General features: G+C 40.9%; 1 protein-coding gene across 3 annotated transcripts; it reads right to left on the bottom strand.

Annotated features, from left to right (window-relative positions):
- Positions 1-237: 237 nt before the first annotated feature.
- GPR141 (G protein-coupled receptor 141) lies at positions 238-20,389 on the bottom strand. 3 transcript variants are annotated; one of them, XM_087737977.1, is made up of 3 exons: positions 20,297-20,389; positions 8,670-8,731; positions 238-3,425 (listed from the first exon to the last, which is right to left on the bottom strand). In XM_087737977.1, exon 3 carries the CDS (start codon positions 3,420-3,422, stop codon positions 2,481-2,483), a length of 942 nt encoding a protein of 313 aa, XP_087594103.1. In that variant the 5' UTR covers positions 3,423-3,425; positions 8,670-8,731; positions 20,297-20,389; the 3' UTR covers positions 238-2,480. The 3 variants fall into 3 exon arrangements, with proteins under 3 accessions (XP_087594103.1, XP_087594095.1, XP_087594090.1); XM_087737969.1 differs by lacking the exons at positions 8,670-8,731; positions 20,297-20,389 and adding an exon at positions 6,439-6,574; XM_087737964.1 differs by lacking the exons at positions 8,670-8,731; positions 20,297-20,389 and adding an exon at positions 5,006-5,049.
- Between the last annotated feature and the right edge of the window lie 4,967 nt (positions 20,390-25,356).

Genomic DNA, 25,356 nt, shown 5'->3' with positions numbered 1-25,356 from the left:
TAAAGCATGGAATTACGACCCCTTAATTCTGCTTATTATCATCCTGAGTTAGCATTACTATCATTAGCATGAATTTTTATTTGGAAAAAACCCACAGTATCTAGTATTTTTTGTGATGCTATGGTGCAGGGTATTGTGAATGTGTACATTTTTACAAGAATTAAACAACTTGTGATTTTAACACATGCATGAACAAGATTGATTAAGCTGTATGGTCAGGAGGTGCTGTTTGTAAATGTATGTTTTATTTTTTTAAAGTCTTGCCAAATTCAGATACATGAGATACAATGCTTTTCATTTATATGCATATTTGCAGGAAGGATTTGCTTAACTTTTTCAGCACATAGGAATTTTGTTTGTTAACAACTTTGTTATCACAGAAGGGTTATAACATAGTGTTACAAAGGCATGAAGTGCCTACAGAACACACGCAAAGTATTTTCTTCTGCCAATGGTGTTGCTACAGGAGGAAACAGAAATCTTGTGCCATTTTCCATCTTCTCTCCTGCCTCAAGGAAAACTTGCTTTGTTTGTGTAGTTTTAAAACAAATCTGGATCAGAGCAGTTTATTGCTTCCTTAATGACACATAATTAACTGGTAGTGAACTACACATTCAAGTTGACTCCTCCCATGTTATGAAAGTCTCAGTAGTTCTCCAACTACTGTTGAATCAGGCTGGTAGTTGTCTTCCTCTTTACCATGATCCTTTTGGGGCAAATGCCTTCTCAGACAGTTTTGTCTCAGCTCTACACACACTGCAAGCTCTCACATTTCTGTCTTTCCAGCTTTTGGTGTTGTATAGCATTATTCAGATGCTGACCTGAAAATACTCTCTCATGATCAGACCTCCTGAGAGATACAGAGGAGCTTGAAGCAAGAAGGAAGACAGGGAAGAAAGGCTATAGAAGAGATGGGATCCTATAAAGTAACCATCTTTGGTGGGACCAAAAGCAATGAGCATAGCAGTAAGATTGTACAGGTACAGCAAAATCAACCAATAGTTATTTGATTGCTGTCTGATGAGCAAGACATGTTGAAGGTGAAGTAGAAAGGAATGGAACGATTCAGAAGAATGAAATGGTGGACTTCAACAGCATCATGAGGAGACACTGTTGCTGGAAAATAATCAGCTGATAACCTCTAATTTGTCAAATTATTAAAATATTATTCCACTGACTCTAGATTAAAAAATGTGACCTTATGCAAATGGAAAGAAGAAGAAAGATAAATTAGCCATTGCTGTCTTGGGTTATAGCAGTCGGAGATTTATACTCTTTTTTGGGGATAGGGGTAAAACAGCTGAGCTATGAAAGCCTGAATATCTTTCACAGAACTATTTTGCTGATTTTTTTCCTCTTTTCAGATGGAATCCAGTTCTGTCTTCAGAGATAGCAACTCACAATGCATCACTGAGATATAATAAGCTTTTTAGCTCCTCCAGGTTCATTAGCTTTTTCCACCCCTCCAATCCAAGCAGTAACACTTTAGTTTCTTCTACTAGCACTAAATTTATAGAATTGATGTCAAGCTAAAGATACTGTGAGTAATTAGTTATAAACTTCAGAATTGTGCAAAATCAACATAGGATAAAAAAAAAATCATTGTTACCTTGGAGACCTAAAAAAATTTGACTTTTTAAGAGAAGACAACTGCTGTCTGAATGATCTAAATAAAATGATCCTCACTGTTAACTTTTTGTTTTTTAAATTGAACAATTCTGTAAATAATAATACAGGCTTTTGTTTGAAATTACAATGTTCATTTTAGGAACAATGTGTCATTTTTGTTATTGGAGACATTTTCATAATGTGTGAAAGAGAATAAAACTTTTTTCTGCTGCAGTGATACCACCAAATGGTGATTTTGATAAAATCTTTTAAGAAATAAATATTTAGTGCTAGTTTGTTTTTAAAGAGTTGGTTTAATTGTTCAGTTCATTTAGAAAGTTACACTTGTCTTTACAGTGAAGGAACAGACCTACTCAGGAGGAACAATAGCTTCCCTGATATTTTATGAGAGCTTGTGAGGAATAAATAAGAAATGTATGTGGAAAACTATAGAGATCTTTAAATTTAAAAAATCTGTACCTTATTCCATAAAAAACTGCTTTTCTATTTGTGTTTCTACATACTTTGCAAATTCTCTTGAGTCTCCTCCTAGTGCCTTTGACTTCACAAACCTTGATGTAAAAAAAGTAAGACAGAAGAGCCCATGCCCTTTCCTCCCTCTCCTCCAGGTGCATCTGCAACTCACTAGGTAGCACCGTGAGGAAATTCCAGAGGTAACCTTCTGGTTTACCAGCTGAGACACTGGAGGCACTTTGCCCCGTTATTTTGGGGAGCAGGTATGCAGAGCCCTGTGTGAGTGTGTTGTGCTGTTTCCAGGGCCCACCCTGACTTGCTGAGGAGGGGGTTTGCCACGCCTGTCCAGCACGCTGCTCTGCCAGGTCCAGGTCCACGCACGCTGCAGGAGGTTGATGCTAGCAGCAAGACAACCTGCTGCGAAGCACGCCCACCTTTTGCTTGAAGAGGCGGCTTCCACTCAGCACAAATGACAGCAGGTCCAGACAGCTGAGTGCAGTCAGACTCAAAAAAACTTCATTGTAGCTTTCTAACTGGCCAAATTCATTCACGTGTTGTATGTAGTAGGCCCTGAAGAGGTGATAGGGAAGGAAGCAAATTATGATGACGCAGATGAAAATCAAGTTTTTCACCTGGGCCCAGAACTCTTGGTGTGACCAGAGGGAGGTGGAAAATTTTCTTGCCACTTTTACCAGGATGAAAATCTGCAGGCCCAAGAGGATACTAGTAATGCAGGCGACTGCTGCAATTATGGTGTAGTTCAGGGCTTTCACGCTCTCCTGCTGTAGTTCTTTGTGGAACTTAAAGCATGTTGTATCACTGTATGATCCTGAGCGTCCATACTCAGAGAAAAAGACTGGCACCACAATGACTATGACGAAGACCCACACGGCAGCACTTGCTGCAATGGCGTGCAGCTTCCTGTAAAACTCCACCTTGTCCTTCCATTGAAAGAAGATGAGCCACCGGATCACCAGAGTGATCACATAGAATAGGAATGTCAGGTACATGTGGATGTGCACCATGGCACTCACCATTTTGCAAAACGGCATCTTGAATACCCACTTCTTGTTGACATAGTAGTGCAGGCGGAAGGGCACCGTGAAGAGGAGGAGACTGTGCACAACAACCAGGTTAATGATGGCTGTAGTGGTCACGGACAGAGTGTTCATCTTGACCAGCACAAATGACATTGTGATGGACCCGATCCCACCTCCAGCAAAGGCAACTGAGTAGGCAGTAATCAGTATGGCACTCATGGTGTCAGTGTGAGCGAAGGCAGAGGAGTTACTGCTGTTCCTATTCTCTTCAATCATGTTCCCGACACCTTCCTTGTACATGTTCTAGAAATGAAAGAATACATAAACACTAAGATAAGGTAGGAATGAGAGGGCCCACCTGAAAGGCCAGCAGAGCTTTCCACCTGGATCCTGCTCGAGGGATAATCCTGGAATCTCACAGATGGCACAAGCTGTAACCAGTAGTTTTACCCAAACATCCTCCAGCCTAAAGAAAAATGGCTGAGAAAGTTGGGTGGAGAAGCTGCTCTAGTCCTTAAGACATTGCTAGCCATACTATTAAAAAGAAGCATGAGTTAGTAATATGTGGGAAGAAGAGATCCTTAGAGAAATTACATGATTGTGGTGGTTTTGAGCAATCTGTGTTATTAGTTCTCCTCTCTTCTGAGCATCTGCATGCTTTTGCAGTGAAGATCAGAGATACTGTTTGAATTCTGCTACTCATTCATCAGTTTGTTTATTTGCAACACAAATCTGCCCTTCCCAGAGCCAGATAATAACCATATGTTGCTCTATCAAAGCTACAAATTTTGTTTGTTACCAAGAGCTGAGTTTTGCACACATTACAGTCAACTCCTTCTCCATGGACAGTTTATCTGAATAAGGGATTAAACACCATGGATACCCAGGCTCCATGGAGATGTTGCTCAGATCCTGCCAGAGTAGCGTGGGCAGTGCTGTCTGGTGCTCAGGGCCATTTCACATCTAATATGTGGTAACCGGGTGTTGCAAAATGGGCTGCTAGAAAACATTAGGAAAGGACATCCTGGGTTAGTGCAAATAAGCCTGCCCGGCCCAAGCTGAGGCTAGATGAAAGTTAATAGCAAGTTTAATAAGTATCCTATACCTTTTTAATATATTACTGTTTCAAAGAGAGATCAAATGTAATTCTTAGAATTCTAAATGTCACTTCTGGTAGGATTTTTAAGTACTACAAGATCATGTGCGAGGGGAAGAGTTCAGGCAGGGTGTTATCCTGGAGCATGTTTGCATCTCTGAAAGTATCAAGAGGATGTTCACACTACAGTCACAGAAAAGAAGCAGGGAAAATTGAACAGTCAGTGCTGGGCTCTGGACTGTCCCAGTTATATTGCTACTGCTACCTGAACTATAATTTAAAACTGATTCTGGTATGTCATCCATTTCACCAGTGAATCCCAAAACACAAGAGAGGGTTTTCTCCTGAGTGAGTTTTTGCAGTCTTTCTTTTAATACTGCAGTGTTGTTAACTTCACAAAGTAGTTCCTCTGTCGCTTGTACGAATGGTGTTTCAGCTTATTTTCATTTTTAGGTAGTACATACTGCCAGAAGTTGGGAGAGGAAAAAAGTTCTTTAGCCGTTTTCTCTTTTGTGGAAAAGAGGAAATACCTATAACAGTTTTATAAACCGGTTTTGCTCACAGTGGGGAATGAATATCTGTGATGCATCTCAGGTAGTTTTTGTTGCTTCTTAGCAATATTTCTAAGCATTTGCCCCTACAGTAATCAAGATCTCTTTATACATTGACAAGTCAGTTATTCTCTAGCTATCCCAATGCATCTAAGACTCCAGATATTTTATTGTCATAAACATAAATATAACTGCCGTATCTCAAATTGTTGTGTTGTTTGTTGGCACTTACTGACCTTTTCTGTTTGAAACTGCATTTCAGGGTTACATGGGCAACTAATTCCAGTGCATTATGAGAAGTAAAATGGGTTGCAATGAAAGAGCTTTTTCTCAAAGGCACTGCTGATTGGCACACTGCAGCTCTTGCATCAGAAACCAGGCAAGTTCCTTCCAGTTCTGTTCTCATTTCTGAGACGTTGCGTTTCAGCCTCACAACCCTGCAAGCCAGAAGGGATCAGCAATAGCTGTTCATCAGTTTCTCCAAGTTGCTAAGCTCTAGTTCGAAAAGATGTCTCTAAAAAGTGGCATTATCACACTGTTTTAATTTAAAAAGCATATTTAAAGTTTAAAAAGTGTCACAGCCCTAAAGGCAACATGCTGGAAATGCAGGTTGGTGTGAGCAGCCCCAGCAGCAAGGCTGCGCTTGGAGAGGAAGCACCCCTCGCGGTCACCCTTCGGAGCCTGGCAATGAAACTTGAACTGAAGACAGTAAGGAACAGATAAGCAGAAGTCAGATAACTGGTATTTTCCTCAGACAGTCCTATTAAGGGGACAGCTAGAGACCTATTTCTGTCTGCAAATAAGTAACCGAGACACAGAAATGCAGGTTTCTACAGAACTTTGTGGTTATCGCTAAATCCCTTCATTGTAAGATTCTGCAGGAAATCTCATTTTCATTAATCTTCAAAAAAACAGTTACTGAAAGCTATGATATGAGATTATCAGCTCCCCACTACTACAGGTGCCTCACTGAAATATCATTGCGTGATGAATATAGAGTATAGCGCAACACAGGGTATGTTTCGCAGAGGAAATGATGCTTTCTGGTGAAATTAAGTTTCCTACTGTAATGATGTTCACTTAGCTATGACCTACTGACCTGAAATACAACTAACAAGTCCTTTGGCCAGAATTTAACAGGAGGCACGTGGAATGAGAACGAATGCAGGTCCTACAAGAGACTAATTATATAACACAAGCTGTATACTGACCCAACTGGAAACATGAGCTATAGAAGTCTCCAGGAGCCAGAAAATATGTCACAGAAGAGGAGGAACCACAGAAGGGACCACTGAAAGTGGTATCAAGCTATCTAAGGGATGGTCTTCCCCCATGCTGCTTAGCCCCTTGCCAATGTCAGCGGGTGTAAGCATTTGCCAGCTGTAACAGCATTGCTTCAGTACTGAATCTAGCTTGCTTAAAACTAGCTTTTTTAACTATCTTGCATTTTACAGAGTGGCTGTACCCCGTCCACAGAATTACAATTCAGTGTCATCCCTTCTTCCCTCCTCCCCACACACCTCCTGGCCCCAAACAATGTCTGAAGCACCAAGGAGCTCCTTCAGGATGGTACTTTGCAGCTTTGCCTCACCCAGGTGGCTTCCCTTTATGCACACTAATGTTAGTTCTTGACATCTGTAAGAACAGAAGGAGCACAGAGACGACGTACCCCATTGCGCATCCAAAGGCAGAGAGTTTCTTCTCAAGGAGGTGTTTTTGTTTCTATGCTTTCCTACCCCCTCTAGCTACTGCCAGTTCGGTGATATTGCTCAAGTTTTGGAGCAAGGTTTGATCTTCCTCTGTGTTAAGCCTCTCATCACTTGGCTAAATTTCTGCTGGACATGTGCTTTAAACAGCCATGAGGCAATGATGGCCAACCACTTAATTTGAATGCCACTGCAGTTAAAGAGACATCTGCTGGTTGCAAAGGCTTGGGGACAATTGCTAAAGTAGCTGTGTCTTAGTTTGACAAAGGAGGTAGACTGCCAAGAGGTCAGATGATGGGTTCTTTCAGAAATATGGTCAGCAAAAAGTTTCTTGTGCATTCAAGATTCATCAGTTATCAGTGTGGATAAAGCCGTCACATTCATTTCCTGTGACTTTCTGCACAGCACAGTCCACGGGACTTCCCTGAACTGCTCTCTTCAGGCCAGAGCATGTCATGTACGAAAATGATTCGGTCTCTGTCAAAATTTTCCCAGTAAAAAAAAACATTCATTCCAACTTTCAAGAACTTGTTCCTCTTTTATCCTACTGTTAATTATCCTACTGTTATAAAAAAAAAAGGTGAACCATATTTCTACACAGAGTTTATACAGCCTCAGCTTCCAGGCATAGTATGTACTTCTGGTTTTGCCTTCAGATTTAAAAACCCTTTGTCAAATTTTGGCTTTTCCTAGAGATACCTGGAGATAAGTAGAGATAAGAGAGAGAAGATACTTATCTTCACTTCATCCCAGTCATATTTCTTAGTCACTGAACTGCCTCCACCAACACTGTGCTCCTCTTCTTTGGTTCTTTGCATTTGGCAGTGGTAAAATGCATGTTGCTAGTTTGCACCTGACTTAGCAATCCAGATCAGCCTGTCACTGGCTTGTCCTCTTCATTGCTTACTATTTTCCCAGCCAGGTTCATCAGTCACCATTATGTTGTCTCAACATTATATCAACTTATTAAAAAAAAATAAATCTTATTTGTCAAAAACTATGACACTCTTACAGTCTCTGCCAAACAGCGAGCTCTTACTCTCTGTATAACAAATGTTTGCAAAATTTTACCCCCTGTATATATGTCTGCTGAGGGACTGGCAGGCTTCACACAGATTTTCATGTGTTCTGATAGTTGGGTTCCACAGAAGAAGCATTTGCAGCCTGGATGCACCCAACTGAGAAGTTTCATTTGAATTTGGAGGGGAAAAAAGTTCAATTCAAATGAAAGATTTCTATTTTTGACAGACTTAATAAAATGGAAAAATGAGTGTTTGTCAGAACTGACATCTCTGCATTGAACTAGACTAGGTTGGAGGCAGTGCAAAATACAAATATTATTTAACAAAAGTCTGTTTAAAATGTGCATTTGTTTCACGAACATCCTCATTTAGTCTCAGAGCTGCTTTCTGTTGAAAGCACTGTAATTGCTTTTCGATTTGCTCTAATTCCATGCTGTGTTATGGTAATGTAGGCTGTGCCACTACGTTAATTGCAGCATTCTCTTCATTTCAAAATAGCCACACACCTGAAGTTTGAAGTATAAACCTCTGCTTAAAGGAAAACATTACAAATTAAAAATATGAAATATCATTGTGTGTGTTTAAATTTAGATATTGACTTTTTTTGATCAACTTTTAGTGATTCCTCTAACTCATTCACTAGCTCATTGACTCATCTCTTGTAGGTTGTGTCATCATTATACTGATACTTTTTAGTTTAAATCCAGTCTATTGAAGAACAAATGGGATGGAAAAACATGTTGAGCTAGTCCTCTTTTGCTTGAGATTTTCACTGTTTTTACACAAAAATGGAAAGCATGGAACCTTCCTAAAAATAATTATTTACTGTCCTAGCTGTACCGTATCAAAGAAAATAAACTTACCCTTCTGGTCTTTACAGAGATTGGATGATATCAAACACATGCACAAAGATGGATGAAAACAAAGAGAGTTTCCTCCCACTTTTAGGACGTGGTGTAGAACTACAGGACAGCAATATGAAACAGGACAAAGCAATGTTTTCCTGTACTAGGAAATTACAAATAACAATGACAAAAACGGTTGGCAGAAATCTTTAAAATGTGTTCAAAATAAAACAGCTAGACAATTGGATACTTTTTTCCCCTAAAGTTGCAATCATTGTTTTAAAAGCATTGCAAACCAAGGCTTTTGTTCATTCTCTGCATACTTACAGATTAGAGTTTATCTCCACTCTTCAAGTGTTGTTTACTTGTCTCTTCATTTTACGTAAGCTCTAAGAACAAAAAGCAAAACACCTGATATTTTAAAGAGTCATTGCCTTACATCCTTCTTTGAACTTACGATGAAGCAACAACCACCAACCTCAGCTACGTGACAGCAGGACTGCCAATAAGCACAGAACATTTAGGAAGATTTTTACTTGTGTTCCCAGTGAGGAGTTCATGGGGAGAAGAAATGCCCCCTTGGTTTGCATGTTACTATCCTCTACCAGTCATTTGATGTTCTGTCAGAACAGCTCTTTTGTGAATTTAACACAGGATCCCCTAATTTGCAGCTATTTCTTAGCCATGGGAAGACTTCAGAGCCTCCCATTTCTGAACAGCTACATTCTTCTACTGCCTAAAATGGTCAAGTTTGCACACAGATGGAAGCCACACAGATCACAGAAATGCTTGTTTGGAAAGATTATTCCCCAGAGTGGAGGGGATCATTTGAAAGAGTGTTTTTAGAAAACATGGTAGCACAGGAGCAAAATATAATCTACACTGTAACTAGCTAAGTGTGGGTTTGGGTATGGTTAAAGCATAGACATCAAAGTGTAAGGGATGAAACAAAGCTCACCCTAAAGCCCAGCACTATGTCTCAGCCCTGCTTTCTGCCAAGGTTGTAGCTCAGCATCTGGATCTCTTGGGACTCGGTGCCACTGCTACACCTGTACACTGCTAGCAAAATGAAACTAGGGGATTTTATTAAAAAGACATTGGCCATGTCAGTATTGAAGGATCATCAGTGACAACGGTCATTGTGTGGTGTGTGTGGTAAAAGATGTCTTACTGCAGGATTGAGTCTCTATTAGAGTTTGTGCAAGGTCAGTTTTGCCCTCCTCATTAAAACTTAACTCATTTCTGTCAGAACACACAGTTATGTTTGAGTATAACAGTTTTGAAAGCAATGGCATTAACATTCAACATTTACATATAATCTTACATAAGAACATTTTAACTGACTACATCCTGTTGCTTCACATTTGGTTAAAAAAGCACAAGGGACATACTGTTCTGTAGTACTTCACAACAGACTGGTATGTGATGGAGACCGTCTTCTTGCATTTTGCGATTTTATCAGTGGCTAACAACTAAAGAGCTGTTCAGATAATATTAAAAAATGATTGTAATAATGCTTAGCTCTTACCTATTATCTTTTTTCAGTTGATTTCTAAGCTGTGTTAAAGGCATACGTATCATTCTCCCCGTGCTACGGCTAAAAACTGAAGTCTCTGTGGCAAAGCCAGGTATAAAGCTAAGATATCCTTAAATCAAATCCTGTACCTTCTCAAGTTAGTCATATTGTCTTGGCTTCTTGTAGGTCTTGTTCTAGAATAAATACATCCCAATTAATAGTGGGAAGAAAGCCAAGATATCTTAAAGAAAGACCTGCAGGTAGCAGCTAAATGTGGGGGGGTTTAAAGTTATATAGTATTGTTGATACATATAATAAGTTAATACATATAATATGTTAATATGTATAGTATTGTTGATACATATTGTTGACACATATAATAATTGCATAACATATAAGCTATATAATATTGTTGATAAATAACAATGTTGTTTTCCCAAGCAGTCATCACAAATGGGGTTTTTCAGGTTGACTTCTTTCCATGTGTTTGCATTCTGCAAATTTTCAGTCCTTGCACTGACTCAGGATTAAAACAAACATTGAAATATCAGAGTATGGTCTAGGGGACACAACCTTATTATCTTTGTTTGTCGCTAAGCTGTAGTTAGTGTCAAGCTCTAGATAGGTACAGAAAGCTTAATACACATAATTGCAATCCATTTTTCTTGCCAAATTGATACAATTTTGCCCAAGATTTAGCAACAGCATGTATAATCTCTGGAGTATGTTTCTCACACTGTCGTTCAAAGAATAGATTCCAGACTGGTATGTTTAGATTTTCACCAGTAATGTACCGAGCTGGTGGCAGAATATGATTATTTTAGAACATCACACACCAGCTGAATTTAAACACAGGTGCTAGAAATGCACGTATTTTGTAAGTTTTGAGTAATTGCTGATGGTCTTAGCAATACCGCAAAATCCAGAAGTATGATAGTGGGTTTGTACGGTACCATTGTATCACCTGCATCAGACCTTCACCTAGTTTGAATTTGCATTATAGCAACAGTTTCATGGGCCAAGGCTGTTTAATAATAGTTGAGAGTCTGGCCCAGATTTCAAGGACTACTTGTCCTGAGATCTGAGCAACATCAAGGCTCCTTTACTCTGGATTGTGTGAAAGGTCCTTGAGAAAAGAGAACCGTATCCTTTATGCTTAGGTATAATACATGCTGTTAGTGATTTTTCAGCTGTTCCAAACGCAGAGATGTACACAGAATAACCATGGCAACCCACGTGTTTTGTTTTTCTACATTTATTGCACCAGGACTCAAGGATTTGGAGTGCTAATTCAGAAGTGGACCATACGGGGTGGTAGGAGGTATGCAGGTGCAGTGGTTGGGTCTTCTGGAAAACTGCTCCTCTCCTTCACTTATGTAGGTGGCAGAAAGCAAAAAATAAGATCCACCTGAACACCTTAAATTCACTGTGGGTAACCTGACTTTTTTAGTTAGTTGAGGGTAAAGCTAAAGTGACACTCCTGAAAACACTGAGCTGGTGTTGATAGCAGAGAAGCAGGCCCCCAGAGGGGTCTCTAAACCTGTGATTGCTAAGGGTGAGTTTTGAAATATTCCCCAAAGTGCAAGGGACAGTTACTTGAATAAATCAGCTTTTCTGGACCAGTCTTTGATCAGTCTTTTGATCAGTCTTCTGCCAGCCAGAAAACTGTACTAGAAGTAGCAAAATATTCCTTAACTATATAATTTTCTTTTACACTGGAAGAGCGAGACCCTGCTCCCCATTACATTAATGAAAGAATCAGGAACTGAATTATCAAAAAATTTCTTCAGTGCTGGTTTCTAGCCTTCTTCGTTTCTTGTATCTATTCATATCCACCACATAAACTTCATTTATATTAAGAAACATAAGCTTGTTTATACCAGCCAAGGCATTGTCCCATAGTTGTGTATTAGTCTTGCAGTAAGCCATGAGCCTGATTCTCCTCTCTAGTGCATAATTTTAATACTGTCCTCTTCCAGTTTCACCAATGACACCTCTGATTGAGGCTGGTGGGACAGCAGACCGAGGTCCTGCTTTTGCAATTTTCCCTTTGATTTGTGCCTGAATATAAAGCAGCCAATCACAACTATGGCATGAAGATAGGTTCCTCTGAAACTGTCTTCCAAAATCCTGCAGTAGAGATATCAGAGGGCTGGACAGATTAAAGAAGGTTCAGTTTCTTGACAACTGATCTGATATAATCTATCCTTTCCTAAACTGGGGGAAAACCCATATTGTCATGTATGTTTGACTGTGAAAGAGATGGTTTTAGTAGGTGTACCTGTCGGCTTGGTGTTGGTCATCTTTTCCTCAGGCCTTTTTTTTGGATGGGTCAGAGCAGTGTCCTCAAGCAAGAGGAGTGTCTGCTTCCTAGGTAAAAGGATGATATATAGGGAGAGCATCGTCCACTATATCTTGTGCTCCTTACGCAAAGCCCAAATCTACTCAGAGTCCCTCCCAGTGCCAGCTATGGGCTTGGTCCTAGTATGTAAGACTGGCTGGATCAGTTATTAAGCTGTAATTGTGATAGGTTAATTGTAATTTATCATTACATAAAAGATCAGCTGCTAATATAAATAGCTGAAAGGCAGTATGTAGTTAGAGTAACTTTCAGCTGCTACCAACGAAATTATATTTTTGACTCATATTTCTAATGTGCCTTACTATTTCAAGCACCTGAATAGAAAGATATTAATTATCTACAAAAGGAAAAATGTTCAGTATCAATAACAGCCAAAACCATTTTGTAGATAATAGGTTTCTTAAAATGTCTCTATCTGGGTTCTGAAGCAGTTGTGATTCGTGGCTGTCACCAAGGCAGTGCAAGGCATCCTATGAGTGAGAAATACTGCCTGTAACACATCTGAAAGAACATTTTGGGAAAGTATAGGGAGGAAAATATGACTTGCAATTCCTTGTTTCACACATCTTTGCACAGTAGAGATATAAATTCAAGCTCCTCTGAAAAGTGGAAATACATCTGGTGGCATCCTCCTAGTTCCCTTTTCTAATTTAGGTGGAAAAAATACTCACTTTGCACGTTACTGTCCTTGGGCATTATTACTTAAAAGAAATTTGCTTAAAAGTACATGAGGAAGAGTGGTGTGGAGAAAGTCTGTTTCCCCTTCAGTCTATCTCGCTACATTTCCCTCCTTTGGAAGCACCAAAATTGCACCTCATTCCATGTTGAAGTATAGCATATCAATAAAACCACCTCAAATTTCTGTTCAGCTCTTACTGCAATCCAGATCTTTCAACAGATAACTACTGCATACAAAACAAAGCCTAAATCCTCATCAAAATCTGCCGTACTTCTTCTTCAATAGTGTGTGTGGAAGGGGGCACAAATGTAGAAAACAACTGCTCTAACACTAATAATTTGCCCAACTTTCCCTATACCTACTTCTGTTTTATACTGGCACTCTGCTTTGACCTCAGTGTTTGCCACCGAGGACAGGAGGAGCAATCAGAACCGCATAGAAAAGATACCTATGCAGACTCCAGTCTAGATGGACCTTTTTGAGAAGGTGTCTTATTTATTTTTAACAACTGCACATTTCCAGCAGTCTATCACTAACTTTAATATTATCTTGTTCTGCAGGATTTTACTAGTTCTGTTGCTCACCCATAGGTTTTTCAGGAGATACGTCTTTCATCAGGAATCCAGCACAGCAATTCACTCGTTATCGGAGCTTGTTCTCACCAGGATAAAAAAAATGGAAGGGGGAGTTGATTGACAAGGAGATGCATTTCTCCTGCCATAAGGATGACATTTGACTGCAGAGAATGAAATCATGTATGCAGTACCATGCCGATCCTATACGCATATATGCCTTTCTGAGAAGAAAAAGCCCTTCCCTTCACCTGAAAAGACAGTGCTCATCCTAAAATTTGTTTGAACTCCATACTAGCCTCTCACTAATTGCCTGCTGAGGCAGGCAGCATGTTGTAAGGAACAATTTTTTTTTAAAAAAGTTTACAGCACAAGTCTGTTGCTACTCGCCATGAAATTGTTTACTGCACTTGCTAATACTGTTTTACTCTCAGATTGTTTATTTCATTTGATTTCTGACTGCAGAGGTAATACAAATGCTATCATCATGTGAGTGGAAAAAAATCATTTTACTAATGATCACTTTCATGCTGAATATACACATACAGATATTTATGAAATTTAGTATGCTAAAATGTGTTGCCTGTGTTGGCAGAGAAACAAACCTCCCTGCGTTAGTCTAAGAGTGTCTGCCTAGGAGCAGTACATAAAGCAAAGCTTAGTACTAGTCCTGCTAGACTGATACTGAAGATGCTTTCCTACCTCAGCATAAGCACAATGAAATACTTCCCTACTACAGTTGGGTTAGACAGGAATTCAGGGTTCCTCCTATCTCTTTCAGAAATGAGGGATTTACTGCAAGGGGATTGTTCCACACTGCATTCATAAAGTACCTTGATTTGTAAGAGCCTTTCCTGATCAGCACAGCTAAAGACTGCATAACGGAATGAGGCGCTGTGTGCATGCGGGTGCTCTATTACATCAAACTGTTTGGGCTGAAATGGTTCATTTTGCTGTTAAATCTGGAGGTTTCTGTTCTGAGCTAATGATAAGCATTTGTCTTAAATTAAGATCTTCAGTGCATTTGCCAAAGTGTGAAGCTAATTGTGTTAGGAATAAGCTCATTACTGATGCATTTTTCAAGACTTTTGCCTATTTGAAGTTCAGCTGAAATGTTTAGGATGCAGCTAGAGAGTCCAGCCAGGAGCAGCTGCAGAAATAGCTAGGGTAAGGGCTGCTTTTCTGGGCTCTGGGAGGAATACCCACACCTGCCCTTTGTCCCACCGTCCTCCTAACTTGCTTCCCCTAAGCCTCTTTCCCCATTTCATCAGCGCAAGACTCCCCAGAAAATCTTGGGCCATGCTGCTTGTGGCCATGGTGATAGTTCTTGCCCGAATCTGCTTATTTGGTTTTGGACTGCTCTGTGCTGTGGTGTGGCACAGAGCACCGTGCCACTGGGCACCTATTCTTGGTTGGTCTTTAGACCTCTCTGTAAAAAATAGAATTGAAAACAATAAACTATCAGTTAGCTTCCCTGCCTAACTTCCTTCTTTTCATTTCATCCAGGTTATTTTGTTTTCTGTACCGCTTTCCAATCACTGGAAAGCATAAGTGCCAAATATTTTACATCATTATTTGCTATAGGTGTTACTAGCTCTTCTTAGCTGAAGACAGACTGACAGGACATTCCCTTATGATATTACAAGCCCTACAAGATAGATTTAAAAAAAAGAAAAAAAAAATTGGTAAAATCCAGCTGGAGTCAGTGGAGTGTGGTGGAGCGAAGCCCAAAATACCATCAACATAAGTTGGTACAACAGTGTGTGGTGTAGGAGTTAGATACCCTGTACAGAAATGAGCTCTGATCCCAAAGCAGAATAGCCAAAGTAGGGCAGTGACATGTCCTTTAGCTTCTCAACTGGATTTGGTGAGACTGGCCATAGCACCATGTCTCTTTAGCCCCATTGCTTCTGGTTCTCAAGTTAGCACATTAAGCACTAATTCAAATACATCTTCACAGAAAAGATATCCCCAAAATACCGTTCCTGTTGATATCAGTAATGTTAAGAATTTGGGGAGATTAAGAAAATAAAGTACACAGTTAATGTGCTTAATTGCACTACTGAATTGGAAATGAGAAACATCAACTCACTGAGGAGAGATTGCCATTGCTTTCTTTTCGCTCTGCACCATCAAATCAGGAACATCACTGAAAGTGATTCAATGATTTCTACAGCCCTCATGGTGAGAGATCTCACCATTCACTGCTAAGTATGCTTAGCACAATGAAAAGTGCAGATAAAGCAATGTCTATTGAGTATCCACTACAGATTTTCCCTTATGCCTCTTACTTTGGCTAAAACTCTTTTCCCCTTAATTTCACTTAAGGAGAAAGATTTCACTTTGTTCAGCGAGCTGACAATAAAATAATGAATTCTGTATCAAAATCTATCTCCACTTAATTTTCAGATTCCGTTTCCCCTAGACGAGTTACTGGGCATCTGAGCTCATTCCATTCCCACATGTAAGATTATCCTCACATGAACTTAATTTCAGCTGTGTACCAGAGATCTCTTCTAGGTTAGGAAAAAGTCAGTTAATCTGGTGAGAGATTCCAGCATTATATTTTGTTATGCTTTTTTTGAAGTATTTTCCTCCTGAACTTTTTTGTTTCAGATTCAGAAGCTGCCCGCACGTGTTGTTTTAGGGGTAAAAGGGTAGAATTCATGCAGTCCTTCTGTATGGCATTGGCAAAAGAAGATATGAATGTTACCATGTGAGTCGGAGGTATGCATGCAATTCAGAATGCAATGCTATGCTGAAATATCTAAGCTAGCTTTAAATAGGTAGTTGGTGATAAATCTGTGCTGGTGTGACACTCCCTCGGTCAAATTTATCCCAGTTTTCCAGGCTTAGGGGCTGTAGTATTTTCAGCACTTCAGTTACCTCCTCCAGAGCTAGTTTCGGTACCTCTGCATAACACTGCAGAAAGCCATGTGCACATCCCAGTTTGTGTCTATTGTGGCTGTTGAATCATAAAAACATACAGGTCAGCAGGGGCCTCCAGAGATTTTACAGTCAAACCTCCTGTTGAAAGCAGGACCTTAGATTGTGTTGTCCAGGGTCCCATCAAACCAAGTCTTGAATATTTCCAGCAAGGGATATTCTGCCACTCCAAATTTTTCAGTGTCTGTCTTGGACCAGGAAGACTAAACCTGGACACAACATCCCAGGTGTGGCCTAACAGGTGCCAAGTGGAGTGGAATAATCACACCCTTGACCTGCTGGCTGTAGTCCTTGACCTGCTGGCTGTACTATTCCTGATGCAGCCCACAACAAGGTTCCCTTTCATTGCTGTAAGGGCACACTTCTGGCACACGTTCAGGCTGCACCCCAGGCGGTTAGTCACACCTCCCCACACACACAGACCATGGGATTACTCTGTCCCAGGTGCGAGATTTAACAATTATCTTTCTTAAACTTCATGCAGTTCTTGTTGGCCCAATCTTCCAGCCTGTCACAGTCTCTATTTGGTGGCCCTTCCTTTCCGCATCTCTCTCCTCCCAATTTGTTGTCATCTGCACACTTGCTGAGGGTGCATTCAATCCTGTCCTCCCAATTTTTTATAAAGGTATTGAATAGTATCAGGCCCAGTATTGACCCCCAAGGAAGTCCACTGGCTGCTGGTTCAACATTGAACCCACCACCCTTTCAGCCCAGCATTTTAGCCAGTTCTCCACTTAGCTGTGGTCCATCTGTCCAGTATGTATCTTGCCAGCTTGTCAACAGGTTATTAAGATGACCATGTCAAATGCCTTGCTAAAATCAAGGTAGATGATCTCCATGGCTCTCTCCTCATCCACTGAGCAAATTGTTTCATCGAGGTAGGCATCACAGAATGGCAAAGTAATTACAATGCTCTTTGTAGGATGACAAGTACTTTTCTCCTAAATAAACCACCTTTACGCTAACCTCTTCATCATTTCACAGCTATTTGTCTCAAAATTTCCTTCAGACAATGCCACCTATACAGCTAACACCTTCTTAAATGCTCAAAATAATCCCGATTGTGAAACCAAATACCTGGCATGAATTCTTTGTGCCCTTCTTCCAAAAACTGCCCCATCTGTTTATCCTTCCCTATAGGAGGTCAGTGAATGAAGAGGCAAGCTTTGAGAAATGCACAGCTCAGGTTGGGAGGCCTCATGCCATCTCCTGCAGCAGAAACTACACACCTGCAATCACTCGCTTCTGTCAGGATCCAACAGGAAGGCGAGTGTCCCACCACCAAGCTGAGGGCTGCCTGGTGCCTCAGTTTCTGAGATACAAGGTTGGGAGAGATCAAACTGGGCAGGTCCACGCCAAGCCACCCCTAGTTATCCACACCAATATATTTGTCACCTTGTGATGTAAAGTGAGATGTAAAACCTTCCATCAGCTGTGATTGCCTGCAAGGCAGACCTAATGTTGGTCTGATCTCTGTCTGTGACGCCTGTGTCACTCCGAGGCTGAATGGCAGCTGCACATATTTCTGGGACGTGGAGTTCAGGCAGCTCGAGCTGATATGGATGGCTGCAGTGCAGCAGCCCATGCTACAAGAGGGTCCTCTACCTCAACACCAACTTCCCACAGAAGATCAGGACCCTGTTTCTTCTCTTCAAGATGCCCCACGGCCCTAGCCTTGTTTTTCAAAGCAGCTACTCCCAGTAACAGAACAAAGATCACGATGAGTGACTGCACTTCGCAGAGACTCTTTAAGATAAGGATAAAGTGATTGAGATGGTCCCTCTCTGGGATGGCTCTAGGGCTGAGAACCGTGACCTAATTACCACGAAGCTGCAAATGCGGTGCAAGCTCTCTGCCTAAGCTATTGCCTCTCTTACCTCTTATGGAAATTCATAACAGCATATTTATTAAAAAAACCCACAACAACTTACCAAATAAAATATCATGCTGCAAAAGTTTCTGCATTTGAGTAAGGAGAAGATGTGGTAAGAAACAATCTGGGGCAGCTGGTTAATATAGTCACTTTATTCAATCTAGCTTTGAAAGGTATTTGGATACTTTGTGAAGATCACAGCTAGATGTTATGACAAGGTCATCATTATATAAACCTATACATAATGGTAACAGGACTCCAAATATTTTATCCAGTTATTGGTATTGCTAGCTTTTTCACTCATAAAATGACGAGCAGAATCTTCTCAGACTCTAGTTGCTTCTGATAACGTACTTGAAAGGCTGGTTCCTTTACATACCAAATGAAGGAAAACCCTATAGCATATAATTATGCAACAAAGCAAGGCAAAATAGCCATCACACTTGCTACTGCCCTTAGCATCACTTATGAATAATGTGTGATTTTTGCAGCAGTTTTCTTAGAAAGTTGAGTCTGTGTTTGGCTCACCACGTGAAGAGCAGCAGATATCCTTTTTTGGGGGCCAAACATAAACAGCATACTCAAAGGAGCAATGCCTTTCCATGGGTGCTAACCACACCAGGGAGGTTTAGGCTCTCATGTAGGGAGATGCTCCTGGACAGCAGCAAGTGGAGCATCTGGTGCCCTTCAAACGTGCAGCCTAGTTTTCCCTGCTGTACGTTGTTTGTGTGCTTCAAATAATAATGCTGTCACAAAGATGAGAACTGCAACGATACAGCTCAAAGTGGAAGGTGAAAAATCAATTCTGCTATTTTCTGTCTTCTCAGTACGAGAGGTGCGGAACCTGTGGGTTCATAACGGGGAGTAAAAAGCTGCCACTGCTGCTACAGAGATAGAAATAACGCACCTGATACATGATCACCCAGCAAAGTTAGGGAGTCCAAACAGAACACCACTGTGGAGTTAACTGAATAATACACACATGCATGAGTCTGCATTTGGTGACACAGGTCATTTTTGCTCATGACCCTTCTGATCACTTTTCTCTGTCCTCCAGCCACAGCTCTGTCTTGTCTGATTTATCTGTATTACTCAGTTCATGCTTTTCTTTTCCCTGATCACTGAGAAAGACACTCGGCTGCTTTTCCTGGCTAACGAAGGAAAGCTCTGCTACATGAATAAAATGAAAAAACCCGTCACCCAGGACTCCTTTGTTGCCTTCCTAATGGCCTCCTGTACACGCTGAGCAACAGGAGGGAAGGGATGTAAAAATTCAGTATTGGAGCAGATAACCAGTGGCTAAGCCAGCCATCCAAAGCCCCTCGAGAAGTGGACACTAAACCACTCAACGGCTGTCCTTGCTGAGCTGTGCAAGTGTCTGAGAGCATCAGGGAAGGTGTCCAAAAGCACTGAAGTGAAGGCAGAACTGGCAACACTCTGCCAGGGGGAATTGTGAACCTCAGCATCTGAGGTATTTTGAGAAATTTACTCTTCACATAAGAGTATCAAAGCCTATGAGAAAGCTAGTAGAAGCAGTATGGAAATTTCCTTCCTATTCTTTGTTTAAAGATTGACTGCCAAAACCAATAACAGTACTCTTGTCCTCCTGGTTTACATTTTCTTTTAATAAATTAATTTTCAGAAAGGATTATGAAAGTGTGGATGCTATTGTAAAAGGACCGCAGGTGCCCTTCCTGCAACGCTGACTCCCAATATACACTTCTAGCTACGTTCTACTTTGCTTCCACAGATTTCGCAAAATCTCTGACATTCACAACTGCTGCAGTGGACTGAAAACCTGAAGCACTTTTAACTTGCATCCTATAACGTTTCCTCCCCGTTGTGCTTTAAGCTTACCTCCCACCAGGAACTCTTAAGCTCCATCCAGATCTGCAGCCTTCTCATTAGAGTTTAATAATATTTCCTTCCTCCTCTCCAAGGTGAGGGGCAAAATACTCTGCATGTCTGCCTCCAGTACCTCTGCTGAGTACCTTTGCAGCACTTACCCACGGACTCTCCAGTGGCATAACAGGAGACTCTCCTCGCTCAGTACAACCTCTCAACTTTGCAGAGAAGTGCTGCTGAGGAACTGCAACTGCAACTCAGCTCTGTCTGCTTCCTGAAATGTCGCCCATTGCCCATAAACCACAAAGAGCTGACAAATGTGATTGGACCGATTGTTATCAACTCATGTATCAAGTCTATTGATGCTGATGTGTTTGGGGCTTTTATTTATTCTTCTTTTGTTCAATGCATATTAAATATTTCCGGTTATTGCAAAATGTATCTGCTTGTAAGCGGTTACAGCTGCAAGAAAGAAAGAGAAATAATCAGACTGGAAGTGAAAAAGCACATGTGGGAATATGTGTTTGTAGTCACGTATGTGGATATATAGATACAGGTATTTCTCTCCTGTGGTACAAAGGCCACTCAGTCTCTCAGTGTTTGCTCAGTTGCTCAGATAACACCTGAGAGGTGAATATATTGATCTGAGAGCCCTTGCAGGAACTTTCCTCTTGATGCAGTGGCAAAACATATGTAGCAATCCTGAAGCAGGGCAGCCCGCAAGGCTGAATGCTTTCTGGCACTCCTGAAATGCTTCTGTCTCATTATCAAACAGTATTCTTCCAAAGAGATGCCAGTACCTGCTCTGCATGTATTTTTCGTACATTATAGTCTTTTCATAAATGAAAAGTATTGACTCAGTCTTTTTATAAATGAGGAGGATAAGGCATGTGAAAAGAAGAAAATTTTGGTAGTGATTTGCTAGGAGATTATCATGATCGTCTTTATTATACACTGTTGGCTATGTTCCTAATTGTATCCAATTTATAAATATGCTACCAGAAATCTGGCAGAGCAGCAGAGGTACACACAAAGGTGCTATTATTCCTTCACCCCCTTTAATTTCCAAATGTTCTCTGTCAGTGGCGCAGCAGAATACCTGCAAAACCTGGCCATGCAAGAAGTAGCAGGACAAACTCATTTGTCTTCAAAAACTTGAAGAGACATTCCCAGGAGTTTCAGTATGAATAATAAAAGTGTTCAGAATAAGGATGTTCTCTTTCTTCCAAATTAAGGGGATACGCTTGGAGACTTTTAAATCCAAAAGCTCATTAAATGTTCTGTTCTAACCCTATGTTATTATGTTCTAACCCTATCCTATATTCTACAGGATAAAAACCAATAGTTGGAGAAAATACAATACTATCTCTAGCAATGTCTAACTGCTCTTTTTAGGGTTTGATAAGGAAACTATTGAGCTTAGAAAATATTCTTGTAAGATTTTAGTGATCTGCAATTTAATACTTACAACAGGTTCAATGTAAAAAAGACATAGTAATACCTTTCATCAAATAAACAGCAATATTTTCCACTGCACCCAAATGCAAAAATTAGAAAGTGTTGAATTTGTCTTAACTGTGTAATAGCCTACTAGTCCTATATTACATGTTGTGAAGGTAAGGCAGAAAAGAGTTCCGATGATTTCTTCAAAGTTACTTAGTCACTACTACTGAATCAGAATTAGACTACTTTTCTCCTAATCTTGTATCTTACGCTTTAACATGTAGGCTGTATTTTGCCTTTCAGTAACAGTAAGAAAGGCTTCCAGAACGAAACTGTTCACATTAGCCTGTGAAATCCAGTAACCTCACTGTTGCCTCAAGCCAAAAGCAACTGTAGGTTTTTTAGGAGCTGCTCATCCTCAGCACTTACATGGAGCATTAAATATCCCTGAGACTTTGCTTCTTAGAGGAGTAAAGTTTGCACTTTCCCTGGGAATGTAGCTTTATCTATGTCTCTTAAAGACTGATCTACTTGCAGAGTCCTAGGGTAATACAGGATATGGACTTCTGGAGGTCATCTGTTTTAGCCCATCACTCAAAGCAGGGCCAGCTTACGTCACATTGCTCAGTGCGTGGTTCAGGGGAGTTTGAATATTTCCAGGAATGGAGATCCCATCATCTGTGGGCCCTTGTTCCAATGTTTGACCACCCTCATAGTGAAAATATTTTTTTCTACATCTGACTGGAATTTCCCATACTGCAGCTTATATCCATTGCCATTTGTCCTATAGCTATCTACCTCTGAGAAGCATCCATCTCCATCTTTTTCTACGGCCTCTCATGAGGTAGTTGGAGAGAGTGATAAGATCTGTCTGTACTTTTAGTAATGCAGCCCAGGATGTGGTTGGCCTTCTTGGCTGTCAGGCCTCACGTTCAACTTCCCTACCAGGTACCTCCTGGTCTTTTTCTGCAAACCTGTTTTCTAGACAGGCAGTGCCCAACCCATACTGTTTCATGGGCTTATTCTCTCCCAGGTGCAGGGCTTTACATTTGCCTTTGCTCTCATGACATTCCTGTCACCCTGTTTTTCCAGCTTTTCCAGGTCCCCCTGAATGCTCTTGATCCCTGCCCTTGTGTGTAGCAGCCACGTGCCCTAATTCAGCACCATCCTCAAAGTGGCTGAGGGTGCACTCCGTCCCATCAGCCAGGTCATTAATACAGACGTTAAACAGTATTGACCTCAATATCAGATGAGAAATGTTGCTAGTAGCTGGTTGCCAGCTCAACTTCGTACCATAGATCCCAACCCCTTGAGCTTAGTCAGCCAGCCAATTTTCCACCCAACCTCCTGTCATCCATCCAAGCCATATCACACCTATTTAGCTATAAAGATACTATGGAAAATTGTGTCAAAGGCCTTGCTAAAGTCAAAGTGTACAACTTCCACTGCTCCCACCTCCTTCACAGAGCCAGGCATAACATGATAGAAGGCAATCAGACTGGTCAGGAAGGATTGCCCTCAGTCAATCCTTCTTGACTGTTCCCAATCCCCTCATCTTTTATGAGTCTGGATACTATTTCCAGACAGATTTGCCCCATAACCAATTGCCGCAGCCTTCCAAAGATGATTGAGAGTATCATTGTAACAGTAACAGCAACTCTCAGCAACCTTGGATGAACATCAGGTCCCATGGATTGCGCCCTGTGGGACATGGGCTGTGATCAGTTGATGGTGTTGGTGGCCACTGGTGAAGGTGTAAACAAGGCTGGCATCAGGCATGGAATCTCCCTGCCATGCCCACTGTTTGCATCACAAGGGCTGGCAGCCCTGCTGCAACTTCTCCCAAGGCTGGATCGCTGCAGGCACAGACATGTCCATGCTTCTGCCAGGGTAAAACATCCTCAGGTAGGCAGTAAAAAATATAAAAGAGTAGAAACAAGTAAAAGAAAAAAAAAAAACCGAGAAAACTGCCTGATTCCTACTATCACTTCCAGAGAAAAGCAACAGAACCGTGCAAAGTTTCCCACTAACTACAGAACCATGGAAAGAAAAAAGTTTAACCAAATATGTAGTCAATACAGCATTAACTTTCATGGCTTTTCCCTTCTATTTGCTGTCCAGTTCTTTTCTCTTGCATGCAAATAGAGTCTTACAACATAGCAAGGTGAGGATTAAGGATAAAGGGTAGCAATGGAACAAAATGGGACAGGGAAAGGGTGTGGGGCAGGTGTGAAGACAACGTCATTCTCACCATAAGAACAGACTGCACCTCCTGACCACCTGTCTGTCTTTCATTCTCTTTCCTGCTCCTCCCCAACCTTTTACTTACTCTTTCAGATGAGAAATATTTGACTCTTATTCAGCTCTACAGTAGTAATCTTTGAAGGGTCAAAAGGATATGAACATGATAATGTATTCTCCCAACTCCGAGATGGCTGGAGAAAGTTATTATAATCAGAACAACATCAAAGCTTGGCAGTTACCACTTGAATTATCATGGCCTTTCTCTAGCATTCAGAAACTACATATTAATGGACCAGAAGTTCAACCAAATATCTGTTCTATGTGCTACGCCACAACATAGGCTGCAAAACCCTTTCAACCTCCTATAATAAATGTCTGATGCTTTGCGAAGAAGAAAATGTTAGCAACATCAAAGTGCTGCTGGACACAAATGGACTGAGCCAGCAAGTCTTCAGCCAAGTGTTGTTTCCCACTCTGTGTAGTACAACATCTCTGTGAGGACTACAGTTGCATCTGATGAAAATGGGAGATGTAAACATATACCCTTGGTGTGTTACTGAGAACAGATCAGAGGACATCTCTTCATTGCTTCTGAGTATCTCTTTGAACAAGGAAGAGGAGGATAATGGATAAGCCTTTGAGAGAAACAGAAATTGTCCATTGTGACTTTTATCCCTCCAGGAATGTTTTGCAAGTGAGTGAGCGATACAGTATGGTCTAGGTTGAGGAAGGCTGCAAGGAGACTGAAGAGTTTAAGTATCAAGATGTTGCCCCAGCTTACAAGAAGATGTCTTCAGTAATTTGTACAAATTTTCGCTATGTTCATAGACCTGACCAGAAGTATTCAGTAAACATGATAGATGCTTGTTGTTTGCATTGAGTTTTTACTACTTTCTCCAATGTTTTTCCCTTGGAATCAAAGTTTACAGAGTCACAGTGATACAGTGATAATTATTAAGGTCTCTGGATCATGTGTAGACTATTTGAACACTGAAAAGATCACTGAACTTTTTCAGAAAAACCAATGAATTGCATTCTTAGAGGAAAAAGTGAATAATTTCTGCTAGAAGAGGGCACAGTTGATTTTAGCTGACCTTTACTAGCCAGAAGAGCCATGGATCTGTTTTATAAATATTTCTTATATCTTCCACAAGACAGAAGAGCAGCAGGCAGTGGTCGAGAGCAGCTGCTGAAGCCTTGAGTTATCCATCTTGTCAATGAATTCTCTGGAGGGTTTATCTTTCCCGTAGTGCAGGATGTTTTTTACGGCAACGTCTGAAAAACAAAGTTGGTTGGTTGTGCTGTGCTGTGCAATGCTGTGCAGAGAATGAAATAGAGAGCATCCTTTGCTTCTGCTGTTGTGGTGGCCATGTTTGGGAACAAGTTTGCCTATAGGCAGACAGAACTAGTTTTGAGGCAATGACAATCTATATTCTGCTATTTGGGTTTTCCAGTGCAGTTTATCATTGAAATGTGGTCTAGGTCTTTGGTCAGCAAGGAGAAGGAAGCAGCTTAGACACTAGAAAGGTAGATT

Source organism: Nipponia nippon, unplaced genomic scaffold (genome assembly GCF_047370975.1).
Source record: "Nipponia nippon isolate SJK-2023a ecotype South Korea unplaced genomic scaffold, ASM4737097v1 scaffold_1, whole genome shotgun sequence".
In the NCBI taxonomy this organism is placed as follows: Eukaryota; Metazoa; Chordata; class Aves; order Pelecaniformes; family Threskiornithidae; genus Nipponia; species Nipponia nippon.
Note: the sequence above shows the minus strand (reverse complement) of the source record. Positions and strands in the feature narration are given on the sequence as shown.